General features: G+C 49.3%; 1 protein-coding gene across 1 annotated transcript; it reads right to left on the bottom strand.

Annotated features, from left to right (window-relative positions):
- Positions 1-299: 299 nt before the first annotated feature.
- Positions 300-26,073, bottom strand: LOC130336635 (mucin-2-like). Its single transcript, XM_056553934.1, has 6 exons — positions 25,269-26,073; positions 1,818-3,649; positions 1,659-1,732; positions 1,327-1,463; positions 1,122-1,243; positions 300-894 (listed from the first exon to the last, which is right to left on the bottom strand). Exons 1-6 carry the CDS (start codon positions 25,330-25,332, stop codon positions 736-738), a joined length of 2,388 nt encoding a protein of 795 aa, XP_056409909.1. The 5' UTR covers positions 25,333-26,073; the 3' UTR covers positions 300-735.
- Positions 26,074-26,752: the final 679 nt, after the last annotated feature.

Genomic DNA, 26,752 nt, shown 5'->3' with positions numbered 1-26,752 from the left:
TCATGTTACATAAACTTCTACAGGAGTTATCATGTGGGGTCTAATTATTGGGATGGACTGTACACATCTCCAACCATTACCTTCAATGTTCACCCACCCTCAAAGTTCTGGACTCGTCACCTTGTTTATAGATGCAACAAGCACAAAAGTCATTGGGATTATAACATAAGACTCCAGTCGGTGGCGGCTGCCTTATTTTGTCACCTGTTCTGTTCACATGTCCTCCGGGTGCCAAGCTGAAGAGTCAATCATTAACCCAGAGCAACAGCAAGAGCAGAAATGCCACAGCTGAAAGGGGACAGTATCAGAGGAGAAGAGCCACCTCTAAACATGAAACTACTGACCCTGGGAGGAGCCACCTCTATACATGGAACCACTGGCCCTGAGAGGAGCCACCTCTATACATGGAACCACTGGCCCTGAGAGGAGCCACCTCTATACATGGAACCACTGGCCCTGAGAGGAGCCACCTCTATACATGGAACCACTGGCCCTGAGAGGAGCCACCTCTATACATGGAACCACTGGCCCTGAACGGAGCCACCTCTATACATGCAACCACCGGCCCTGAGAAGAGCCACCTCTATTCACTGAGCCACAATTTACTTGACAATAGACTCCTTCACAGATAGAACCACAACATCTGCATCTGGTCTGGTTCTACATCATTTTTGGAAGTCTGTTTAATTCTCTACTGTCTCATTCCAATAAAATTAAAGGGTAGCTCCCACCATCCTATTTTTTTTTTTTGCTAGAACTTACCTCAAGTTTGGCTGGGGCCACATAACGTCCATGTGTTTGGTAGGATGTATAGTCATTCATGGAGTGGTAGGAGCCACGTGTCGCAAAAACATCCATGTACCCTCGAGACCTTCTTCTGCATAGCATGACCGACTGAGGAGAAGACAGAGTAAACAGGGGACAAGTGAATGTAGGAGGGACAACAGGAGCCATGAGACGACCTCTGGAGAACCAGAACTGATGAATGATGACAACATGGACTTTAGTCCTTTACTCATCATTTATGGTGGTAACTGGGCTAATGCTCTTCATAGGTCACGATGGTCCCATCCCTCAGTCACAGTCAAAGTTAAATTATGTAGATTGGGGATTAAACTCACCATGATCAAAAGGAAAACAATGGCAACCAGCAGGATGACAGCAGCAAGAACCAGAAGAGCGATTCCCCACCCAGGGACTGTGGATGATGGGGTGGCACTTGATGATATTGGAGAGGAACTGACTGTAAAGACGAGAACCATAGTCACATCCTGATAATATTGGTATATTTTATGTAGCCCTACAGTTGAGACCCATAATTCTTACCTTGTGAACTGCCTACTTGGAGTCCACTGATCGTGTTTTCGTTTTTGGACAGCGCATTATCTAGGATTGTTTGGGCCTCTGCTGCACTTTGAGACCCTGTAAATTCCACTCTAGTGTCGGCGATCACAGATCCAGGGCTGATAGGAGAAAACATTATATTACTTGCCAAAGAAGGAAAACACTGTATAAGGAAGCATCGTGAACACTATGGGTGGCCACTCACTGGTGGCTGAAGGCCAGACTGTGCCATGGTATTTAGCCTGTTGGTCATCAATAATGTGATGGCCTCCATTGTCTTCACCATAGTGTAAAGAGTTTCTCACGGTACTCACCTGAAAGTCAGAATGAATACTCCAGCATATGTCTTATTGGTGGAGCAGGTGGAACAGTTATAGACATCATTGAACTGCAGGAGACAAAAGTATCAAAATCTGTATAATAATAAGCAAAAAAAAAAAGCGTTTAACCAATACCACTACAAGGCTACTTACCGCTTGTTTAATTCTAGCCTCCAGGGTCTTAAAAGGTTCAGTGGTGGGGTCAGTCAGGAAGACGGAGTAATCAACATTGATAATATGCATTTGTATGTAGATGTTCGTAATTGCTGGTTGGGTAGATGCTGTCGTTGTGGTGTGTTCAGTGGCTTTGACACTTGCGGTTGAGTTGCTGTGAGGACTTGTTGTGGGTCCTGTTTCATTTTGGTGTGTTTTAGTATTTGGGCTTGTTGTGGTTACTGTAACAATAGTACCTCCAGTTGTATTGGGTGTGGTATTCTGAGGACTAATTGTGGTGAGTACTGTAATAATGGTACCTCCAGTGGTATTGGCTGTGGTATTCTGAGGACTAGTTATGGTGAGTACAGTAATAATGGTACCTCCAGTTGTTTTGGCTGTGGTATTCTGAGGACTAGTTGTGGTGAGTACAGTAGCACTGGTACCTCCAGTTGTATTGGCTGTGGTATTCTGAGGACTGGCTGTGGTAAGTACAGTAACAATAGTACCTCCAGTTGTATTGGCTGTGGTATTCTGAGGACTGGTTGTGGTGAGTACAGTAGCACTGGTACCTCCAGTTGCATTGGCTGTGGTATTCTGAGGACTGGTTGTGGTGTGCACAGTAACAATAGAACCTCCAGTTGTATTGGCTGTGGTATTCTGAGGACTGGTTGTGGTGGGCACAGTAACAATAGTACCTCCAGTTGTATTGGCTGTGGTATTCTGAGGACTAATTGTGGTGGGGACAGTAACAATAGTACCAACAGTTGTATTGGCTGTGGTATTCTGAGGACTGGTTGTGGTGGGTACAGTAACAATAGTACCTCCAGTTGTATTGGCTGTGGTATTCTGAGGACTGGTTGTGGTGGGTACAGTAACAATAGTACCTCCAGTTGTATTGGCTGTGGTATTCTGAGGACTGGCTGTGGTGAGTACAGTAACAATAGTGCCTCCAGTTGTATTGGCTGTGGTATTCTGAGGACTAGTTGTGGTGAGTACAGTAAAAATAGTACCTCCAGTTGTATTGGCTGTGGTATTCTGAGGACTGACTGTGGTGAGTATAGTAACAATAGTACCTCCAGTTGTATTGGCTGTGGTATTCTGAGGACTGGTTGTGGTGGGTAGAGTAACAATTGTTCCTCCAGTTGTATTGGCTGTGGTATTCTGAGGACTGGTTGTGGTGAGTACAGTAGCACTGGTACCACCAGTTGTATTGGCTGTGGTATTATGAGGACTGGTTGTGGTGAGTACAGTAGCACTGGTACCTCCAGTTGTATTGGCTGTGGTATTATGAGGACTGGTTGTGGTGAGTACAGTAACAATAGTACCTCCAGTTATATTGGCTGTGGTATTCTGAGGACTGATTGTGGCAAGTACAGTAACAATAGTACCTCCAGTTGTATTGGCTGTGGTATTATGAGGACTGGTTATGGTGGGTACTGTAACAATAGTACCTCCAGTTGTATTGGTTGTGGTATTATGAGGACTGGTTGTGGTGAGTACAGTAATAATAGTACCTCCAGTTGTATTGGCTGTGGTATTATGAGGACTGGTTGTGGTGAGTACAGTAATAATAGTACTTCCAGTTGTATTGGCTGTGATATTCTGAGAACTGGTTGTAGTGAGTACAGTAGCACTGGTACCACCAGTTGTATTGGCTGTGGTATTCTGAGGACCGGATGTGGTGAGTACTGTTGTATTTTGACCTGCTGTTGTTGTAACATTGCGTGCAGTGGTTACTGTGACATTGTCTGGTGTTGTTACAACTGTTGCATTTTGAAGACCCGTTGTGATTGGTTGTGTTGTACTTCCATCTGATTGTGCGTTTGTATCTGAAATAGAGATAAATACATTAAACCACTCATCTTTGTGCCCTTCTTTGGTTCCTGTTTCCCATATTTCCTGTGGATATTTGGGTGACACCTCAATGATGACCACTTTGTCCTGTATAAGCAGATCCTGATGTGATGGATCTCATCTCTAGGTGTCTCCCCGTTGGGTACTTGGATTTGGTCCATTCATAGATAACGATGGGCAGGAAGTGACCCAAAACACGGTACCAACCAGATCCCTCCTTCTCTTGCCTATGCTGAAACATCTGTTTATGTCCGAACTTCACACCCCAAGTTCTGGACAATTAACCTCTAACATCAATAACCCTCTACAGAGCTTTTTGGCCATGTGGAACTTTCTCTATGTTTATACATAAAACATTAAATGGAGTCTCTTCTCTCCCACGTCTTTCAACTTCTCCTTTCTCCTTCTTTCAGTACATGTCACTGGTTTAAGATGTAGGAGCTGGTGCCAAAAACACATGTGTTTGGTCAGAATTCACTTGGAGTAGGAGAATGACAGAAGAAAGACTAGTCGGAGACCATGACCAGAGAACGAGACTGTGGAGGGAGAACAGACCGGACCATGACCAGAGAACGAGATTGTGGAGAGAGAACAGATCTGACCATTACCACAGAACAAGACTGTGCAGAAAGAACAGGCCTGACTATGACCAGAAAACGAGACTGTGGAGAGAGAACAGACCTGACCATGACTAGAGAACGAGACTGTAGAGAGAGAACAGACCTAAACATAGAGGAAGGACAAGACTGTGGAGAGAGAACAGACCTGAGCATAGAGGAAGGACAAGACTGTGGAGAGCCAACTGACCTGACCATGACCAGAGGATGAGACTGTGGAGAGAGAACAGACCAGACCATGGAGAGAGAACAAGACTGTGGAGAATGAACAGACCTGACCATGGAGAGAGAACAAGACTTTGGAGAGAAAACAGACCTGACGATGGAGGAAGGATGAGACTGTGGAGAGAGAACAGACCTGACCATGGAGTGAGGACGATACTGTGGAGAGGCAACAGACCTGACCATGGTGGGAGGACAAGACTGTAGAGAGAGAAAACAGACCTGACCATGACCAGAGGACAAGACTGTGGAGAGAGAACAGACCTTACCATAGAGGAAGGACAAGACTGTGGAGAGACAACAGACCTCAACATGGAGGAAGGACAAGACTGTGGAGAGAGAACAGACCTGACCATGGAGAGAGAACAGACCTGACCATGGAGAGAGAACAAGACTGTGGAGAGAGAACAGACCTGACCATGGAGTGAGGACGGTAATGTAGAGAGGCAACAGACCTGACCATGGTGGGAGGACAAATTGGAGAGAGAGAGAAAACAGACCTGACCCTGGCGAGAGGACAAGACTGTGGAGAGAGAACAGACATGAACATAGAGGAAGGACAAGACTGTGGAGAGCCAACTGACCTGACCATGACCAGAGGATGAGACTGTGGAGAGAGAACAGACCGGACCATGGAGAGAGAACGAGACTGTGGAGAGAGAACAAACCGGACCATGGAGAGAGAACGAGACTGTGGAGAGAGAACAGACCTGACCATGGAGGAAGGACAAGACTGTGTAGAGCCAACTGACCTGACCATGACCAGAGGACAAGACTGTGGAGAATGAACAGACCTGACCATGGAGAGAGAACGAGACTTTGGAGAGAAAACAGACCTGACCATGGAGGAAGGATGAGACTGTGGAGAGAGAACAGACCTGACCATGGAGTGAGGACGATACTGTGGAGAGGCAACAGACCTGACCATGGTGGGAGGACAAGACTGTAGAGAGAGAAAACAGACCTGACCATGACCAGAGGACAAGACTGTGGAGAGAGAGAACAGACCTGACCATGGAGAGAGAACAAGACTGTGGAGAGAGAACAGACCTGACCGTGGAGTAAGGACAAGACCGTGGAGAGCCAACTGAGCTGACCATGACCAGAGGACGAGACTGTGGAGAGACAACAGACCTCAACATGGAGGAAGGACAAGACTGTGGAGAGAGAACAAGACTGTGGAGAGAGAACAGACCTGACCATGAAGTGAGGACGATAATGTGGAGAGACAACAGACCTGACCCTGGCGAGAGGACAAGACTGTGGAGAGATAACAGACCTTACCATGACCAGAGAACGAGACTGTGGAGAGAGAAAACATACCTGACTATGACCAGAGGACAAGACTGTGGAGAGCCAACTGACCTGACTATGACCAGAGGACAAGACTGTAGAGAGACAATGGACCTGACCATGGAGGGAGGTTGAGACTGTAGAGAGAGAGAGAGAGAACAGACCTGACCAGAAATGAGGACAACACTGTGGAGAGAGAAAAAGACCTGACCATGGAGGAAGCATGAGACTGTGTAGAGAGAAGAGACCACGGAGGGAGGATGAGACTGTGGAGAGAACAGACCACTGAGGGAGGATGAGACTGGAGAGAGAACAGACCACGGAGAGAGAATGAGGCTATGGAGAGAGAAGAGACCACGGAGGGAGGATAAGACTGGAGAGAGAACAGACCACGGAGAGAGAATGAGACTATGGAAAGAGAAGAGACTACTGAGGGAGGATGAGACTGTGGAGAGAACAGACCACTGAGGGAGGATGAGACTGGAGAGAGAACAGACCACGGAGAGAGAATGAGACTGTGGAGAGAACAGACCACAGAGAGAGGATAAGACTGTGACAGATATAATCCAACATTACAACTCCCATCATGTGACAGATCTCATCCGACATTACAACTCCCATCATGTGACAGATCTCATCCAACATTACAACTCCCATCATGTGACAGATCTCATCCGACATTACAACTCCCATCATGTGACAGATCTCATCCCACATTACAACTCCCATCATGTGACAGATCTCATCCCACATTACAACTCCCATCATGTGACAGATCTCATCCGACATTACAACTCCCATCATGTGACAGATCTCATCCCACATTACAACTCCCATCATGTGACAGATCTCATCCAACATTACAACTCCCATCATGGGACAGATCTCATCCCACATTACAACTCCCATCATGTGACAGATCTCATCCGACATTACAACTCCCATCATTTGACAGATCTCATCCAACATTACAACTCCCATCATGTGACAGATCTCATCCAACATTACAACTCCCATCATGGGACATATCTCATACAACATTACAACTCCCATCATGTGACAGATCTCATCCCACATTACAAATCCCATCATGTGACAGATCTCATCCGACATTACAACTCCCATCATGTGACAAATCTCATCCCACATTACAACTCCCATCATGTGACAGATCTCATCCCACATTACAAATCCCATCATGTGACAGATCTCATCCGACATTACAACTCCCATCATGTGACAGATCTCATCCGACATTACAACTCCCATCATGTGACAGATCTCATCCCACATTACAAATCCCATCATGTGACAGATCTCATCCGACATTACAACTCCCATCATGTGACAGATCTCATCCGACATTACAACTCCCATCATGTGACAGATCTCATCCCACATTGCAACTCCCATCATGTGACAAATCTCATCCCACATTACAACTCCCATCATGTGACAGATCTCATCCGACATTACAACTCCCATCATGTGACAGATCTCATCCGACATTACAACTCCCATCATGTGACAGATCTCATCCGACATTACAACTCCCATCATGTGACAGATCTCATCCCACATTACAACTCCCATCATGTGACAGATCTCAGGCAGGTATGTACTAGGTTGGGGTGAGCAGGCAGAAGAGAATGCATGGCCCCTGTGGGGGGCGCACCATGCCAAGACCACTGTGAAGTATTTACTGGTCGGCTACTGTCATGGTTCAGCCATCTCCCCCCCATCTCAGCCTCCTTTACAGTGCTGGAGTGCCCCCTCTGCTACACCTGGAGGAGTGCAGGCCCATAACAAGTGCCTCCAGGACAGGACAGGACCCCACTATCTACATCCAGGACTGTGTCCTCCAGTCTAATCTCTATACAAGTGCCTCCAGCACAGGACCCCACTATCTACATCCAGGACTGTGTCCTCCAGTCTGATCTCTATACAAGTGCCTCCAGCACAGGACCCCACTATCTACATCCAGGACTGATCTCTATACAAGTGCCTCCAGCACAGGACCCCACTATCTACATCCAGGACTGTGTCCTCCAGTCTGATCTCTATACAAGTGCCTCCAGCACAGGACCCCACTATCTACATCCAGGACTGATCTCTATACAAGTGCCTCCAGCACAGGACCCCACTATCTACATCCAGGACTGTGTCCTCCAGTCTGATCTCTATACAAGTGCCTCCAGCATAGGACCCCACTATCTACATCCAGGACTGATCTCTATACAAGTGCCTCCAGCACAGGACCCCACTATCTACATCCAGGACTATGTCCTCCAGTCTGATCTCTATACAAGTGCCTCCAGCACAGGACCCCACTATCTACATCCAGGACTGATCTCTATACAAGTGCCTCCAGCACAGGACCCCACTATCTACATCCAGGACTGTGTCCTCCAGTCTAATCTCTATACAAGTGCCTCCAGCATAGGACCCCACTATCTACATCCAGGACTGATCTCTATACAAGTGCCTCCAGCACAGGACCCCACTATCTACATCCAGGACTGATCTCTATACAAGTGCCTCCAGCACAGGACCCCATTATCTACATCCAGGACTGTGTCCTCCAGTCTGATCTCTATACAAGTGCCTCCAGGACAGGACCGGACCCCACTATCTACATCCAGGACTGTGTCCTCCAGTCTGATCTCTATACAAGTGCCTCCAGGACAGGACCCCACTATCTACATCCAGGACTGTGTCCTCCAGTCTGATCTCTATACAAGTGCCTCCAGCACAGGACCCCATTATCTACATCCAGGACTGTGTCCTCCAGTCTGATCTCTATACAAGTGCCTCCAGGACAGGACCGGACCCCACTATCTACATCCAGGACTGTGTCCTCCAGTCTGATCTCTATACAAGTGTCTCCAGGACAGGACCCCACTATCTACATCCAGGACTGTGTCCTCCAGCCTGATCTCTATACAAGCGCCTACAGCACAGTACAGGGCCCCACTATCTACATCCAGGACTGTGTCCTCCAGTCTGATCTCTATACAAGTGCCTCCAGGACAGGACAGGGCCCCACTATCTACATCCAGGACTGTGTCCTCCAGTCTGATCTCTATACAAGTGCCTCCAGGACAGGACCCCACTATCTACATCCAGGACTATGTCCTCCAGTCTGATCTCTATACAAGTGCCGACAGGACAGGACCCCACTATCTACATCCAGGACTATGTCCTCCAGTCTGATCTCTATACAAGTGCCTCCAGGACAGTACAGCACCCCACTATCTACATCCAGGACTGTGTCCTCCAGCCTGATCTCTATACAAGTGCCTCCAGCACAGGACCCCACTATCTACATCCAGGACTGTGTCCTCCAGCCTGATCTCTATACAAGTGCCTCCAGGACAGGACCCCACTATCTACATCCAGGACTATGTCCTCCAGTCTGATCTCTATACAAGTGCCTCCAGGACAGTACAGGACCCCACTATCTACATCCAGGACTGTGTCCTCCAGTCTGATCTCTATACAAGCGCCTCCAGTACAGGACAGGACCCCACTATCTACATCCAGGACTGTGTCCTCCAGCCTGATCTCTAGAGGACCCCACTATCTACATCCAGGACTGTGTCCTCTAGTGTTATCTCTATACAAGTGCCTCCAGTACAGGACAGGACCCCACTATCTACATCCAGGACTGTGTCCTCCAGCCTGCTCTCTATACAAGTGCCTCTAGCACAGTACAGGACCCCACTATCTACATCCAGGACTGTGTCCTCCAGTGTTATCTCTATACAAGTGCCTCCAGTACAGGACCCCACTATCTACATCCAGGACTGTGTCCTCCAGTCTGATCTCTATACAAGCGCCTCCAGGACAGGACAGGCCCCCACTATCTACATCCAGGACTGTGTCCTCCAGCCTGATCTCTATACAAGTGCCTCCAGTACAGGACCCCACTATCTACATCCAGGACTGTGTCCTCCAGCCTGATCTCTATACAAGTGCCTCCAGGACAGTACAGGACCCCACTATCTACATCCGGGACTGTGTCCTCCAGCGTTATTTCTATACAAGTGCCTCCAGCACAGTACAGGACCCCACTATCTACATCCAGGACTGTGTCCTCCAGCCTGATCTCTATACAAGTGCCTCCAGGACAGGACAGGACCCCACTATCTACAGCCAGGACTGTGTCCTCCAGCGTTATTTCTATACAAGTGCCTCCAGCACAGTACAGGACCCCACTATCTACATCCAGGACTGTGTCCTCCAGCGTTATTTCTATACAAGTGCCTCCAGGACCGTACAGGGCCCCACTATCTACATCCAGGACTGTGTCCTCAGCCTGATCTCTATACAAGTGCCTCCAGCACAGGACCCCACTATCTACATCCAGGACTATGTCCTCCAGCCTGATCTCTATACAAGTGCCTCCAGCACAGTACTGGACCCCACTATCTCCATCCAGGACTGTGTCCTCCAGTCTGATCTCTATACAAGTGCCTCCAGCACAGGACCCCACTATCTACATCCAGGACTATGTCCTCCAGCCTGATCTCTATACAAGTGCCGACAGGACAGGACCCCACTATCTACATCCAGGACTGTGTCCTCCAGCCTGATCTCTATACAAGTGCCTCCAGCACAGTACAGGACCCCACTATCTACATCCAGGACTGTGTCCTCCAGCCTGATCTCTATACAAGTGCCTCCAGCACAGGACCCCACTATCTCCATCCAGGACTATGTCCTCCAGCCTGATCTCTATACAAGTGCCTCCAGCACAGGACAGGACCCCACTATCTACATCCAGGACTGTGTCCTCCAGCCTGATCTCTATACAAGTGCCTCCAGCACAGGACCCCACTATCTACATCCAGGACTATGTCCTCCAGCCTGATCTCTATACAAGTGCCTCAAGCACAGGACAGGACCCCACTATCTACATCCAGGACTGTGTCCTCCAGTCTGATCTCTATACAAGTGCCTCCAGGACAGGACCGGACCCCACTATCTACATCCAGGACTGTGTCCTCTGGCCTGATCTCTATACAAGTGCCTCCAGCACAGTACAGGACCCCACTATCTACATCCAGGACTGTGTCCTCCAATCTGATCTCTATACAAGTTCCTCCAGTACAGGACCCCACTATCTACATCCAGGACTGTGTCCTCCAATCTGATCTCTATACAAGTGCCTCAAGCACAGGACAGGACCCCACTATCTACGTCCAGGACTAAGTCCTCCAGTCTGATCTCTATACAAGTGCCTCCAGGACAGGACCCCACTATCTACATCCAGGACTGTGTCCTCCGGCCTGATCTCTATACAAGTGCCTCCAGCGCAGTACAGGACCCCACTATCTACATCCAGGACTGTGTCCTCCAGCCTGATCTCTATACAAGTGCCTCCAGCACAGGACCCCACTATCTACATCCAGGACTATGTCCTCCAGCCTGATCTCTATACAAGTGCCTCCAGGACAGTTCAGGACCCCACTATCTACATCCAGGATTGTGTCCTCCAGTGTTATCTCTATACAAGTACCTCCAGCACAGGACCCCACTATCTACATCCAGGACTGTTTCCTCCAGCCTGATCTCTATACAAGTGCCTCCAGCACAGTACAGGACCCCACTATCTACATCCAGGATTGTGTCCTCCAGTGTTATCTCTATACAAGTGCCTCCAGCACAGTACAGGACCCCACTATCTACATCCAGGACTGTGTCCTCCAGTGTTATCTCTATACAAGTGCCTCCAGGACAGGACCCCACTATCTACATCCAGGACTGTGTCCTCCGGCCTGATCTCTATACAAGTGCCTCCAGCACAGTACAGGACCCCACTATCTACATCCAGGACTGTGTCCTCCAATCTGATCTCTATACAAGTTCCTCCAGTACAGGACCCCACTATCTACATCCAGGACTGTGTCCTCCAATCTGATCTCTATACAAGTGCCTCAAGCACAGGACAGGACCCCACTATCTACATCCAGGACTGTGTCCTCCAGTGTTATCTCTATACAAGTGCCTCCAGCACAGTACAGGACCCCACTATCTACATCCAGGACTGTGTCCTCCAATCTGATCTCTATACAAGTGCCTCCAGGACAGGACCCCACTATCTACATCCAGGACTGTGTCCTCCGGCCTCATCTCTATACAAGTGCCTCCAGCACAGTACAGGACCCCACTATCTACATCCAGGACTGTGTCCTCCAGTGTTATCTCTATACAAGTGCCTCCAGCACAGTACAGGACCCCACTATCTACATCCAGGACTGTGTCCTCCAGTGTTATCTCTATACAAGTGCCTCCAGGACAGTACAGGACCCCACTATCTACATCTAGGACTGTGTTCTCCAGTCTGATCTCTATACAAGTGCCTCCAGCACAGGACCCCACTATCTACATCCAGGACTGTGTCCTCCAGTCTGATCTCTATACAAGTGCCTCCAGGACAGTACAGGACCCCACTATCTACATCTAGGACTGTGTTCTCCAGTCTGATCTCTATACAAGTGCCTCCAGCACAGTACAGGACCCCACTATCTACATCTAGGACTGTGTCCTCCAGCCTGATCTCTATACAAGTGCCTCCAGCACAGGACCCCACTATCTACATCCAGGACTGTGTCCTCCAGTCTGATCTCTATACACGTGCTGACAGGACAGTACAGGACCCCACTATCTACATCCAGGACTATGTCCTCCAGCCTGATCTTTATACAAGTGCCTCCAGGACAGGACCCCACTATCTACATCCAGGACTGTGTCCTCCAGTCTGATCTCTATACAAGTGCCTCCAGCACAGTACAGGACCCCACTATCTAAATCTAGGACTGTGTTCTCCAGTCTGATCTCTATACAAGTGCCTCCAGCACAGGACCCCACTATCTACATCCAGGACTGTGTCCTCCAGTCTGATCTCTATACACGTGCTGACAGGACAGTACAGGACCCCACTATCTACATCCAGGACTATGTCCTCCAGCCTGATCTTTATATAAGTGCCTCGAGCACAGGACAGGACCCCCACCTCACTATCTACAACTCATCCTTCAGTCCTAGCTAGGTCAAAGATGCGACCAGCCATTGGTCACAGGGGCATAAATCTCACTCCCATATGGAGTATGATGGCCCCACAGGGAACATCGAGAACTCTTGACTGGACAGTACAATGAGTACGACCTTATACCCCAATGAGAACTCTGCACCCTCCGGCCATCACATAACACTCATAATACTGTTGTCCATGTGGGAACCCTCAGACACTGGATGTGACTGCACCCCCTTCAGATACAAAACAAAATGTCCAGAGCGACTATCAGCAGAATGGACCATGAACAGCTACGTTCATATATCATTCCCTATAGTCACCAGGCGTGCAGCGTCTTCATGTGACCAGACTGCTCTACAGACGTCAGATAGGTGCTAGATCCAACATTTTACCTCCTATCAGAAGAAGGAAATCATCCGTAAAGACCCCCCATAACCCCCCATAACTGTACAGGACCCCTCTATATATACAGGACCCCATAACCCCTCTGTACAGGACCCCTCTATGTATACAGGACCCCTCTATATATATAGGACCCCATAACCCCTCTGTACAGGACCCCTCGGTATATACAGGACCCTATAACCCCTCTGTACAGGACCCCTCTGTATATACAGGACCCCATAACCCCTCTGTACAGGACCCCTCGGTATATACAGGACCCCATAACCCCTCTGTACAGGACCCCTCTGTATATACAGGACCCTATAACCCCTCTGTACAGGACCCCTCTGTATATACAGAACCCTATAACCCCTCTGTACAGGACCCCTCTGTATATACAGGACCCCATAACCCCTCTGTACAGGACCCCTCTGTATATACAGAACCCTATAACCCCTCTGTACAGGACCCCTCTGTATATACAGGACCCCATAACCCCTCTGTACAGGACCCCTCTGTATATACAGGACCCCATAACCCCTCTGTACAGGACCCCTCTGTATATACAGAACCCTATAACCCCTCTGTACAGGACCCCTCTGTATATACAGGACCCCATAACCCCTCTGTACAGGACCCCTCTATATATACAGGACCCTATAACCCCTCTGTATAGGACCCCTCTGTATATACAGGACCCCATAACCCCTCTGTACAGGACCCCATAACCCCTCTGTACAGGACCCCTCTGTATATACAGGACCCTATAACCCCTCTGTACAGGACCCCTCTGTATATACAGGACCCCATAACCCCTCTGTACAGGACCCCTCTATATATACAGGACCCTATAACCCCTCTGTATAGGACCCCTCTGTATATACAGGACCCCATAACCCCTCTGTACAGGACCCCATAACCCCTCTGTACAGGACCCCTCTGTATATACAGGACCCTATAACCCCTCTGTACAGGACCCCTCTGTATATACAGGACCCCATAACCCCTCTGTACAGGACCCCTCTATATATACAGGACCCCATAACCCCTCTGTACAGGACCCCATAACCCCTCTGTACAGGACCCCTCTGTATATACAGGACCCCATAACCCCTCTGTACAGGACCCCTCTGTATATACAGGACCCCATAACCCCTCTGTACAGGACCCCTCTATATATACAGGACCCCATAACCCCTCTGTACAGGACCCCATAACCCCTCTGTACAGGACCCATCTGTATATACAGGACCCTATAACCCCTCTGTACAGGACCCCTCTATATACACAGGACCCCATGACCCCTCTGTACAGGACCCCTCTGTATATACAGGACCCCATAACCCCTCTGTACAGGACCCCTCTATATATACAGGACCCCATAACCCCTCTGTACAGGACCCCTCTGTATATACAGGACCCCATGACCCCTCTGTACAGGACCCCTCTGTATATACAGGACCCTATAACCCCTCTGTACAGGACCCCTCTGTATATACAGGACCCTATAACCCCTCTGTACAGGACCCCTCTGTATATACAGGACCCCATGACCCCTCTGTACAGGACCCCTCTGTATATACAGGACCCTATAACCCCTCTGTACAGGACCCCTCTGTATATACAGGACCCTATAACCCCTCTGTACAGGACTTCTCTGTATATACAGGACCCCATAACCCCTCTGTACAGGACCCCTCTGTATATACAGGACCCTATAACCCCTCTGTACAGGACCCCTCTGTATATACAGGACCCTATAACCCCTCTGTACAGGACCCCTCTGTATATACGGGACCCTATAACCCCTCTGTACAGGACCCCTCTGTATATACAGGACCCTATAACCCCTCTGTACAGGACCCCTCTGTATATACAGGACCCCATAACCCCTCTGTACAGGACCCCTCTATATATACAGGACCCTATAACCCCTCTGTACAGGACCCCTCTGTATATACAGGACCCCATAACCCCTCTGTACAGGACCCCTCGGTATATACAGGACCCCATAACCCCTCTGTACAGGACCCCTCGGTATATACAGGACCCTATAACCCCTCTGTACAGGACCCCTCTATATATATATATATATATATATACACAGAACCCTATAACCCCTCTGTACAGGACCCCTCTGTATATATAGGACCCCATAACCCCTCTGTACAGGACCCCTCTGTATATACAGAACCCTATAACCCCTCTGTACAGGACCCCTCTGTATATACAGGACCCCATAACCCCTCTGTACAGGACCCCTCTGTATATACAGGACCCCATAACCCCTCTGTACAGGACCCCTCTGTATATACAGGACCCCATAACCCCTCTGTACAGGACTTCTCTGTATATACAGGACCCCATAACCCCTCTGTACAGGACCCCTCTGTATATACAGGACCCCATAACCCCTCTGTACAGGACCCCTCTGTATATACAGAACCCTATAACCCCTCTGTACAGGACCCCTCTGTATATACAGGACCCCATAACCCCTCTGTACAGGACCCCTCTGTATATACAGGACCCTATAACCCCTCTGTACAGGACCCCTCTATATATATAGGACCCCATAACCCCTCTGTACAGGACCCCTCTGTATATACAGGACCCCATGACCCCTCTATACAGGACCCCTCTGTATATACAGGACCCCATAACCCCTCTGTACAGGACCCCTCTATATATACAGGACCCCATAACCCCTCTGTACAGGACCCCTCTGTATATACAGGACCCCATAACCCCTCTGTACAGGACCCCTCTATATACACAGGACCCTATAACCCCTCTGTATAGGACCCCTCTGTATATACAGGACCCTATAACCCCTCTGTACAGGACCCCTCTGTATATACAGGACCCTATAACCCCTCTGTACAGGACCCCTCTGTATATACAGGACCCTATAACCCCTCTGTACAGGACCCCTCTGTATATACAGGACCCTATAACCCCTCTGTACAGGACCCCTCTGTATATACAGGACCCTATAACCCCTCTGTACAGGACCCCTCTGTATATACAGGACCCTATAACCCCTCTGTACAGGACCCCTCTGTATATACAGGACCCCATAACCCCTCTGTACAGGACCCCTCTGTATATACAGGACCCCATGAGCCCTCTGTACAGGACCCCTCTGTATATACAGGACCCTATAACCCCTCTGTACAGGACCCCTCTGTATATACAGGACCCTATAACCCCTCTGTACAGGACCCCTCTGTATATACAGGACCCTATAACCCCTCTGTACAGGACCCCTCTGTATATACAGGACCCTATAACCCCTCTGTACAGGACCCCTCGGTATATACAGGACCCCATAACCCCTCTGTACAGGACCCCTCTGTATATACAGGACCCTATAACCCCTCTGTACAGGACCCCTCGGTATATACAGGACCCCATAACCCCTCTGTACAGGACCCCTCTGTATATACAGGACCCTATAACCCCTCTGTACAGGACCCCCCTGTATATACAGGACCCTATAACCCCTCTGTACAGGACCCCTCTGTATATACAGGACCCCATGACCCCTCTGTACAGGACCCCTCTGTATATACAGGACCCCATGACCCCTCTGTACAGGACCCCTCTGTATATACAGGACCCTATAACCCCTCTGTACAGGACCCCTCTGTATATACGGGACCCTATAACCCCTCTGTACAGGACCCCTCTGTATATACAGGACCCTATAACCCCTCTGTACAGGACCCCCCTGTATATACAGGACCCCATAATCTGTGTGTTCCCAGTCCACCACTGTTATCCCAAATACTTGAGGTAGATGAAGAATAAAGAACCCAAAAGCCTGCAGAAAGGTCGTACACGGTTCAGAGATCTGAGGGACGGAAAAGCTTCAGAAACCGCCCTGAGGGGTAAATACTGAAAATAAAAGTCAACAAGAGGAGAGAGAGTAAGTCACCACAAGGAGGAAATTAAGGCAGGAAAATGCAATAAACAAACCAAGGGGCGTTGTGCGTCATCGGGCGCTCAGCAGCCTAAAACCCTCCACAGAAAGGAATTCACAACACAGAGACCAGCACCCAGCTTTCCCAGAAACAGAGAAGGCCACACTTATGCCAGCGGTCCCTGTGTTGTCTTGTTCTAGATCATGTAAATGTTTCCACATAAGAGACGTTGAGCCCCCCGGATATTACTGGGTTCATCCAAAGATCATTTCAAGAGGTTCCCTGAAACTGCCCCCCAACTACAGAGATTCACAGAGTCACCATGTCTATTCTTCATCTCATGGGGGATAAACTGCTGTAAGAAATGTTTGGAGGAGGACAGAGGAGTCCGGAGGGAGGGGATAGCGGAGTCTGGAGGAGGAGGACAGAGGAGTCCGGAGGGAGGGGAAAGACGAGTCCAGAGGGAGGGGATAGAGGAGTCTGGAGGAGGAGGACAGAGGAGTCCGGAGGAGGAGGACAGAGGAGTCCGGAGGGAGGGGATAGAGGAGTCTGGAGGAGGACAGAGGAGTCTGGAGGAGGAGGACAGAGGAGTCCGGAGGGAGGGGATAGAGGAGTCTGGAGGAGGACAGAGGAGTCCGGAAGGAGGGGAAAGATGAGTCTGGAGGGAGGGGATAGAGGAGTCTGGAGGAGGAGGACAGAGGAGTCCAGAGGGAGGGGAAAGACGAGTCCAGAGGGAGGGGATAGAGGAGTCTGGAGGAGGACAGAGGAGTCCGGAAGGAGGGGATAGAGGAGTCTGGGGCAGGGGACAGAGGAGTCTGGAGGAGGAGGACAGAGGAGTCTGGAGGGAGGAGGACAGAGGAGTCTGGAGGGAGGAGGACAGAGGAGTCTGGAGGAGGAGGACAGAGGAGTCTGGAGAAGGAGGACAGAGGAGTCTGGAGCAGGACAGAGGAGTCTGGAGGAGGAAGAGGAGTCTGGAGGAGGAAGACAGAGGGATCTGGAGGAGGAGGAAAGAGGAGTCTGGAGGAGGAAGACAGAGGAGTCTGGAGGAGGAGGACAGAGGAGTCTGGAGGAGGAGGACAGAGGAGTCCGGAGGGAGGGGAAAGACGAGTCCAGAGGGAGGGGATAGAGGAGTCTGGAGGAGGAGGACAGAGGAGTCCGGAGGAGGAGGACAGAGGAGTCCGGAGGGAGGGGATAGAGGAGTCTGGAGGAGGACAGAGGAGTCTGGAGGAGGAGGACAGAGGAGTCCGGAGGGAGGGGATAGAGGAGTCTGGAGGAGGACAGAGGAGTCCGGAAGGAGGGGAAAGATGAGTCCAGAGGGAGGGGATAGAGGAGTCTGGAGGAGGAGGACAGAGGAGTCCGGAGGGAGGGGAAAGACGAGTCCAGAGGGAGGGGATAGAGGAGTCTGGAGGAGGACAGAGGAGTCCGGAAGGAGGGGATAGAGGAGTCTGGGGGGGGACAGAGGAGTCAGGAGGAGGAGGACAGAGGAGTCTGGAGGGCAGGGGACAGAGGAGTCTGGAGGAGGAGGACAGATGAGTCTGGAGGGAGGAGGACAGAGGAGTCTGGAGGGAGGAGGACAGAGGAGTCTGGAGGGAGGAGGACAGAGGAGTCTGGAGGAGGAGGACAGAGGAGTCTGGAGGAGGAGGACAGAGGAGTCTGAAGCAGGACAGAGGAGTCTGGAGGAGGAGGACAGAGGAGTCTGGAGGAGGAAGAGGAGTCTGGAGGAGGAAAGAGGAGTCTGGAGGAGGAAGACAGAGGAGTCTGGAGGAGGAGGACAGAGGAGTCTGGAGGAGGAAAGAGGAGTCTGGAGGAGGAAGACAGAGGAGTCTGGAGGAGGAGGACAGAGGAGTCTGGAGGAGGAGGACAGAGGGATCTGGAGGGAGGGGATAGAGGGGTCTGGAGGAGGAGAAGGATAGAGGAGTCCGGAGGGAGGGGATAGAGAGGTCTGGAGGAGGAGGACATAGGAGTCTGGAGGGAGGGGATAGAGGGGTCTGGAGGAGGAGGACAGAGGAGTCTGGAGGGAGGGGATAGAGGGGTCTGGAGGAGGAGGACAGAGGGGTCTGGAGGGAGGGGATAGAGGGGTCTGGAGGAGGAGGACAGAGGAGTCTGGAGGGAGGGGATAGAGGGGTCTGGAGGAGGAGGACAGAGGAGTCTGGAGGGAGGAGAAGGATAGAGGAGTCTGGAGGGAGGGGATAGAGGGGTCTGGAGGAGGAGGACAGAGGAGTCTGGAGGGAGGAGAAGGATAGAGGAGTCTGGAGGGAGGGGATAGAGGGGTCTGGAGGAGGAGGACAGAGGAGTCTGGAGGAGGAGGACAGAGGAGTCTGGAGGGAGGAGAAGGATAGAGGGGTCTGGAGGACAGAAGGGTTTGGAGGGTGCGCACAGATGAATGGATATCCACCGCCTGATGCCAGCTCCACACCCTGTCCACCGTGCTGTCACTTATCAGACTAACTCATCTCTGCACTTCCCTTTCGGTCAGGTGATTCTGGTCACTGACTTTGTGTCATTATGAAAGATCCTCCGACCGTATAGAACTTTTCAGATGACTGTGAGCGGGTGACCCCTGAATTAGAAGGGTCTCATCAGATTATATATTGGCAGAACCTCCTCTCATAGTGTGTGGTGTCACACGGGGTATATTGGGCAGCACTGTACCCCACATGTACCCCAATAAGGAGGAGATCCTCTCACTACAGCTGATCCATGTACTGATCCCCTGAGTGCGCCATCAGCTCTGCTACATCATCTTGTTCTTATTTAACCAAATATGACCGATATTCTCTCATTTACTGCCCAGGGCTCCGTGTCCTGTGTTCTGTGTGACGATGTAGCAGAGCTCAGGTTGTATTTGCTGACATGATGTTTGGAGGTTATAAAGGTGCAAAAACATCACTGCTTCATATACACCCAGCACCCTATATACTGCCACCTGGTCCTTTATCCTATATACACATCTATATATCCCTCTATACAGCCCAGACCTGGTCCTTTATCCTATACACATCTATATATCCCTCTATACAGCCCAGACCTGGTCCTTTATCCTATATACACATCTATATGTCCATCTATACAGCCCAGACCTGGTCCTTTATCCTATATACACATCTATATGTCCATCTATACAGCCCGGACCTGGTCCTTTATCCTATATACACATCTATATGTCCATCTATACAGCCCAGACCTGGTCCTTTATCCTATATACACATCTATATGTCCATCTATACAGCCCAGACCTGGTCCTTTATCCTATATACACATCTATATATCCCTCTATACAGCCCAGACCTGGTCCTTTATCCTATACACATCTATATATCCCTCTATACAGCCCGGACCTGGTCCTTTATCCTATATACACATCTATATGTCCCTCTATACAGCCCGGACCTGGTCCTTTATCCTATATACACATCTATATGTCCCTCTATACAGCCCGGACCTGGTCCTTTATCCTATATACACATCTATATGTCCATCTATACAGCCCGGACCTGGTCCTTTATCCTATATACACATCCATATGTCCCTCTATACAGCCTGGACCTGGTCCTTTATCCTATATACACATCTATATGTCCATCTATACAGCCCGGACCTGGTCCTTTATCCTATATACACATCCATATGTCCCTCTATACAGCCCAGACCTGGTCCTTTATCCTATATACACATCTATATGTCCATCTATACAGCCCGGACCTGGTCCTTTATCCTATATACACATCCATATGTCCCTCTATACAGCCTGGACCTGGTCCTGTATCCTATATACACATCTATATATCCCTCTATACAGCCCGGACCTGGTCATGTATCCTATATACACATCCATATGTCCCTCTATACAGCCTGGACCTGGTCCTGTATCCTATATACACATCCATATGTCCCTCTATACAGCCCGGACCTGGTCCTTTATCCTATATACACATCTCTATGTCCCTCTATACAGCCCAGACCTGGTCCTTTATCCTATATACACATCTATATATCCCTCTATACAGCCTGGACCTGGTCCTGTATCCTATATACACATCTCTATGTCCCTCTATACAGCCCGGACCTGGTCATGTATCCTATATACACATCCATATGTCCCTCTATACAGCCCGGACCTGGTCCTTTATCCTATATACACATCTATATGTCCATCTATACAGCCCAGACCTGGTCCTGTATCCTTTATATACATCTATATATCCCTCTATACAGCCCGGACCTGGTCCTTTATCCTATATACACATCTATATGTCCCTCTATACAGCCCAGACCTGGTCCTTTATCCTATATACACATCTATATATCCCTCTATACAGCCCGGACCTGGTCCTTTATCCTATATACACATCTATATGTCCCTCTATACAGCCCAGACCTGGTCCTTTATCCTATATACACATCTATATATCCCTCTATACAGCCTGGACCTGGTCCTGTATCCTATATACACATCCATATGTCCCTCTATACAGCCCGGACCTGGTCCTGTATCCTATATACATATCTATATATCCCTCTATACAGCCCGGACCTGGTCCTCTATCATATATACACATCTATATGTCCATCTATACAGCCTGGACCTGTATCCTATATACACATCCATATGTCCCTCTATACAGCCCGGACCTGTATCCTATATATACATCTATATGTCCCTCTATACAGGCCGGACCTGGTCCGTTATCCTATATACACATCTGTATATCCCTCTATACAGCCCGGACCTGGTCCATTATCCTATATACACATCTATATATCCCTCTATACAGCACAGACCTGGTCCTTTATCCTATATACACATCTATATATCCCTCTATACAGCCCGGACCTGGTCCTTTATCCTATATACACATCTATATATCCCTCTATACAGCCCGGACCTGGTCCTTTATCCTATATACACATCTATATATCCCTCTATACAGCCCAGACCTGGTCCTTTCTCCTATATACACATCTATATATCCCTCTATACAGCCCGGACCTGTATCCTATATACACATCCATATGTCCCTCTATACAGCCCGGACCTGGTCCTTTATCCTATATACACATCTATATATCTCTCTTTACAGCCCGGACCGGGTCCTTTATCCTATACACACATTTATATATCTCTCTATACAGCCCGGACCTGGTCCTTTATCCTATACACACATCTATATGTCCATCTATACAGCCCGGACCCTCTATACAGCCCGGAACTGGTCCTGTATCCTATATACACATCTATATGTCCCTCTATACCGCCCGGACCTGTATCCTATATACACATCCATATGTCCCTTTATACAGCCCGGACCTGGTCCTTTATCCTATATACACATCTATATATCCCTCTATACAGCCCAGACATGGTCTGTTATCCTATATACACATCTATATATCCCTCTATGCAGCCCGGACCTGGTCCTTTATCCTCTGTACACATCTATATATCCCTCTATACAACCCAGACCTGGTCCTTTATCCTATATACACATCTATATATCCCTCTATACAGCCCAGACCTGGTCCTGGATCCTATATACACATCTATATGTCCATCTATACAGCCCGGACCTGGTCCTTTATCCTATATACACATCTATATATCCATCTATACAGCCCGGTCCTGGTCATGTATCCTATATACACATCTATATATCCCTCTATACAGCCCGGACCTGGTCCTTTATCCTATATACACATCTATATGTCCATCTATACAGCCTGGACCTGGTCATGTATCCTATATACACATCTATATATCCCTCTACACAGCCCGGACCTGGTCCTTTATCCTATATACACATCTATATGTCCATCTATACAGCCTGGACCTGGTCATGTATCCTATATACACATCTATATATCCCTCTATACAGCCCGGACCTGGTCCTTTATCCTATATACACATCCATATGTCCCTCTATACAGCCTGGACCTGGTCCTTTATCCTATATACACATCCATATGTCCCTCTATACAGCCCGGACCTGGTCATTTATCCTATATACACATCCATATGTCCCTCTATACAGCCCGGACCTGGTCATGTATCCTATAGACACATCTATATATCCCTCTATACAGCCCGGACCTGGTCCTTTATCCTATATACACATCCATATGTTCCTCTATACAGCCCGGACCTGGTCATGTATCCTATAGACACATCTATATATCCCTCTATACAGCCCGGACCTGGTCCTTTATCCTATATACACATCCATATGTCCCTCTATACAGCCCGGACCTGGTCATGTATCCTATAGACACATCTATATATCCCTCTATACAGCCCGGACCTGGTCCTTTATCCTATATACACATCTATATGTCCATCTATACAGCCTGGACCTGGTCATGTATCCTATATACACATCTATATATCCCTCTATACAGCCCGGACCTGGTCCTTTATCCTATATACACATCTATATGTCCCTCTATACAGCCTGGACCTGGTCATGTATCCTATATACACATCTCTATGTCCCTCTATACAGCCCGGACCTGGTCCTTTATCCTATATACACATCCATATGTCCCTCTATACAGCCCGGACCTGGTCCTTTATCCTATATACACATCCATATGTCCCTCTATACAGCCCAGACCTGGTCCTTTATCCTATATACACATCCATATGTCCCTCTATACAGCCTGGACCTGGTCCGGTATCCTATATACACATCTATATATCCCTCTATACAGCCCGGACCTGGTCCTTTATCCTATATACACATCTATATGTCCATCTATACAGCCTGGACCTGGTCATGTATCCTATATACACATCTATATATCCCTCTATACAGCCCGGACCTGGTCCTTTATCCTATATACACATCCATATGTCCCTCTATACAGCCTGGACCTGGTCCGGTATCCTATATACACATCTATATATCCCTCTATACAGCCTGGACCTGGTCCTTTATCCTATATACACATCTATATGTCCATCTATACAGCCCGGACCTGGTCCTTTATCCTATATACACATCTATATATCCCTCTACACAGCCCGGACCTGGTCCTTTATCCTATATACACATCTATATGTCCATCTATACAGCCTGGACCTGGTCATGTATCCTATATACACATCTATATATCCCTCTATACAGCCCGGACCTGGTCCGTTATCCTATATACACATCTATATGTCCCTCTATACAGCCTGGACCTGGTCATGTATCCTATATACACATCTCTATGTCCCTCTATACAGCCCGGACCTGGTCCGTTATCCTATATACACATCTATATGTCCCTCTATACAGCCCGGACCTGGTCCTTTATCCTATATACACATCTATATGTCCATCTATACAGCCTGGACCTGGTCATGTATCCTATATACACATCTATATATCCCTCTATACAGCCCGGACCTGGTCCTTTATCCTATATACACATCCATATGTCCCTCTATACAGCCTGGACCTGGTCCGGTATCCTATATACACATCTATATATCCCTCTATACAGCCTGGACCTGGTCCTTTATCCTATATACACATCTATATGTCCATCTATACAGCCCGGACCTGGTCCTTTATCCTATATACACATCTATATATCCCTCTACACAGCCCGGACCTGGTCCTTTATCCTATATACACATCTATATGTCCATCTATACAGCCTGGACCTGGTCATGTATCCTATATACACATCTATATATCCCTCTATACAGCCCGGACCTGGTCCGTTATCCTATATACACATCTATATGTCCCTCTATACAGCCTGGACCTGGTCATGTATCCTATATACACATCTCTATGTCCCTCTATACAGCCCGGACCTGGTCCGTTATCCTATATACACATCTATATGTCCCTCTATACAGCCCGGACCTGGTCCTTTATCCTATATACACATCTATATGTCCATCTATACAGCCTGGACCTGGTCATGTATCCTATATACACATCTATATATCCCTCTATACAGCCCGGACCTGGTCCTTTATCCTATATACACATCCATATGTCCCTCTATACAGCCTGGACCTGGTCCGGTATCCTATATACACATCCATATGTCCCTCAATATATAAGCCCAGGACTTCCCGGCAACCGCCTGCCATTAATACATTACAGATGTGACTTACAGAAGAGATGAGAACAGGAGATGATGATGAGGAGAGTAGTAGTCATTGTCATAGTGGAAGCCATCCTGCACCTGTGTGATTCGGCTGGAGTCTGCTGCGCCTGTGACGTTAGGTTTTGGTGCTAGAGCCACCTGTAGGCAGGTGCACGTCCCCACCCCGCCCCATAGGCCGAGTCCCCCTGTAGGCAGGTGCACGTCCCCACCCCGCCCCATAGGCCGAGTCCCCCCGTCACTCACTGAGGTCACTAAGCAAATTTGTCCAGATCTATTTTTAGCTCCATACCTGCCCTGATTCACCCCTTCTTGACCACACAAGACGGGCCCCTGGAGGGACCCACAGCTAGAGCCCACGGGGCCCCAATACTGCAGGGAAGAATTCCAGAGACGTCCTGGATCCAGCGAATGTTTACTCTGTAACTGTCTGCTAATCCCCAGCTTCCTCCTGGCACACATCACTGTATCCCACATCAGCAGCTTAGATACCTGGCTCAACAGACAGTATTACACATGATAAGATTAGATACACAGGCTCGGCAGTCAGTATCGCACATGATAAGATTAGATAAACAGGCTCAGCAGCACAGTGCATTATGGGATTGCTCAGACTGGGGTGTCCACCCTTCTTATTCTGTTCCTGGTGGAGATGATGGGGGTGTTCCTGCTCTGTATACATTGTCCATTGTCTCCTGTGCGTCCTGCAGCTCTGGACAATAGTGGTCAATGAAGTCTTTTACAGGGGGTGGGGGTGTCACAGTGTACCATATATCAAGGGTTAGCCAGTTTCTGGATGGAGGTGGATAGTCTGTCCAGGGCTCAATGAATGAATAGCAGGAAGGGGGCACTGTGGGTGAAGGGCAGGTCTGGTGGGGGAGCAAGATGGGGGCGCTGTGGGTGAAGGGCAGGTCTGGTGGGGGAGTAGGATGGGGGCGCTGTGGGTGAAGGGCAGGTCTGGTGGGGGAGCAGGATGGGGGTGCTGTGGGTGAAGGGCAGGTCTGGTGGGGGAGCAAGATGGGGGCGCTGTGGGTGAAGGGCAGGTCTGGTGGGGGAGTAGGATGGGGGCGCTGTGGGTGAAGGGCAGGTCTGGTGGGGGAGCAGGATGGGGGTGCTGTGGGTGAAGGGCAGGTCTGGTGGGGGAGCAGGATGGGGGCGCTGTGGGTGAAGGGCAGGTCTGGTGGGGGAGCAAGATGGGGGTGCTGTGGGTGAAGGGCAGGTCTGGTGGGGGAGTAGGATGGGGGCGCTGTGGGTGAAGGGCAGGTCTGGTGGGGGAGCAGGATGGGGGTGCTGTGGGTGAAGGGCAGGTCTGGTGGGGGAGCAGGATGGGGGCGCTGTGGGTGAAGGGCAGGTCTGGTGGGGGAGCAGGAAGGGGGCACTGTGGGTGAAGGGCAGGTCTGGTGGGGGAGCAAGATGGGGGCGCTGTGGGTGAAGGGCAGGTCTGGTGGGGGAGTAGGATGGGGGCGCTGTGGGTGAAGGGCAGGTCTGGTGGGG

Source organism: Hyla sarda, unplaced genomic scaffold (assembly GCF_029499605.1).
Source record: "Hyla sarda isolate aHylSar1 unplaced genomic scaffold, aHylSar1.hap1 scaffold_487, whole genome shotgun sequence".
Taxonomy (NCBI): Eukaryota; Metazoa; Chordata; class Amphibia; order Anura; family Hylidae; genus Hyla; species Hyla sarda.
Note: the sequence above shows the minus strand (reverse complement) of the source record. Positions and strands in the feature narration are given on the sequence as shown.

Excerpts from the sequence above, each read along its gene's own strand:
- LOC130336635 (XM_056553934.1), bottom strand. The coding sequence starts at position 25,332 with ATGGCTTCCACTATGACAATGACTACTACTCTCCTCATCATCATCTCC. Across the intron at positions 1,733-1,817 it reads AGGCTAGAATTAAACAAGCG|TTCAATGATGTCTATAACTG; the intron begins GTAAGTAGCCTT and ends TGTCTCCTGCAG. Across the intron at positions 1,464-1,658 it reads GTATTCATTCTGACTTTCAG|CCCTGGATCTGTGATCGCCG; the intron begins GTGAGTACCGTG and ends TTCTCCTATCAG.